Source organism: Austrofundulus limnaeus, unplaced genomic scaffold (assembly GCF_001266775.1).
Source record: "Austrofundulus limnaeus strain Quisiro unplaced genomic scaffold, Austrofundulus_limnaeus-1.0 Scaffold236, whole genome shotgun sequence".
Classification (NCBI taxonomy): Eukaryota; Metazoa; Chordata; class Actinopteri; order Cyprinodontiformes; family Rivulidae; genus Austrofundulus; species Austrofundulus limnaeus.
This window is the reverse complement of record NW_013952638.1, coordinates 326994-327999: the sequence shown is the minus strand read 5'-3', so window position 1 is coordinate 327999 and position 1006 is coordinate 326994. Positions and strand designations below refer to the sequence as shown.

At 37.6% G+C, this 1006-nt stretch overlaps 1 protein-coding gene across 1 annotated transcript in view; it reads left to right on the top strand.

Annotated features, from left to right (window-relative positions):
- The window catches only part of gucy2f (guanylate cyclase 2F, retinal), a gene marked incomplete at its 5' end in the record, with an annotated part of 22975 nt that overhangs the window by 7877 nt on the left and 14092 nt on the right, over positions 1-1006 (top strand). The window contains 1 exon segment of the mRNA XM_014019938.1: positions 396-521. Within this exon segment, the coding sequence (XP_013875392.1) occupies positions 396-521 (126 nt within the window).

Here is a 1006-nt window from a genome sequence, read left to right as displayed (position 1 = left end):
AAAGATGTTTTCTGCAGTCTGTGGTGCCCCTAAGTGCTTTGGAAGTGAAATKCTCAAAAGCCTTGATCCCTCATTGTGGTGCACCTAATTTGAAGATCTGATGAGTTTTTGAAACAGACAGAACAAATTTTGATGAKACTGCACTGTGATGGACGCTCATAGTGAGTCCCCACCTCTCACATAGTGCCAGCTGGAGATAGACTCAGACAGGAGAAGCAGGTAAAGACTATGAATAGCAGAGTAAAAACTACAGCTGGCACAAATGGGACCTATAATTACTGGACACAAGTTCTTTTAGAGCTTAAAACTTAAGGTTTTTCTGAAATTGTAGTTTGTAAAGGAAAGGTTGCTCCTCAGTTTGACTGACTTCTCTTTTACTGTTTAATGTCACACAGAAAATCACTTTGGAGGACCTGAGTGGGTCCAGGAGTGCTCTGGAGGAGAAATCTGCGGACCACTCACACTCTGTGAACAGCATGCAGGCTGCTACCTTTGAGAATTCAAACGTTGCTGTGTATGAGGTAGATGACAGAGTCWATTTATCCAGGGCRGAAGTGGGACTCATTTTCGGCCCTGGAGTTTCATGCCTCAGACCGGCCTACTATAGATCAAGACATATTATTAAAGTCATGTAATTAAAACCTCTAAATCATCGATATTAGTGCACTGTTCTGTACAGACTTGTAATTCAGTGTATTTTATAAAAATATTTCCAATTCAGTGCAAGTGGTGTTGCTTCACAATCTAGATTTACTGTATTTCAACTTAAGTGCACATCTCCAGAATTATTATTTACAACACATCCTTTTCAACACCATCAGAATCTAGGCTGTATTTTGTTCAAATAGGTGCAGTGAAATAAAAGAATAAATAAAATATTCAATTAAAAATATGAAAAGTGTTGGACTTTCTAATAACACTATCATTTCTTTTTCTTCTACAAGGAAACAGTTCCATCATAACTTAGAATTTACAAGTATGAGAACAAGTTAAATTTACACTATTC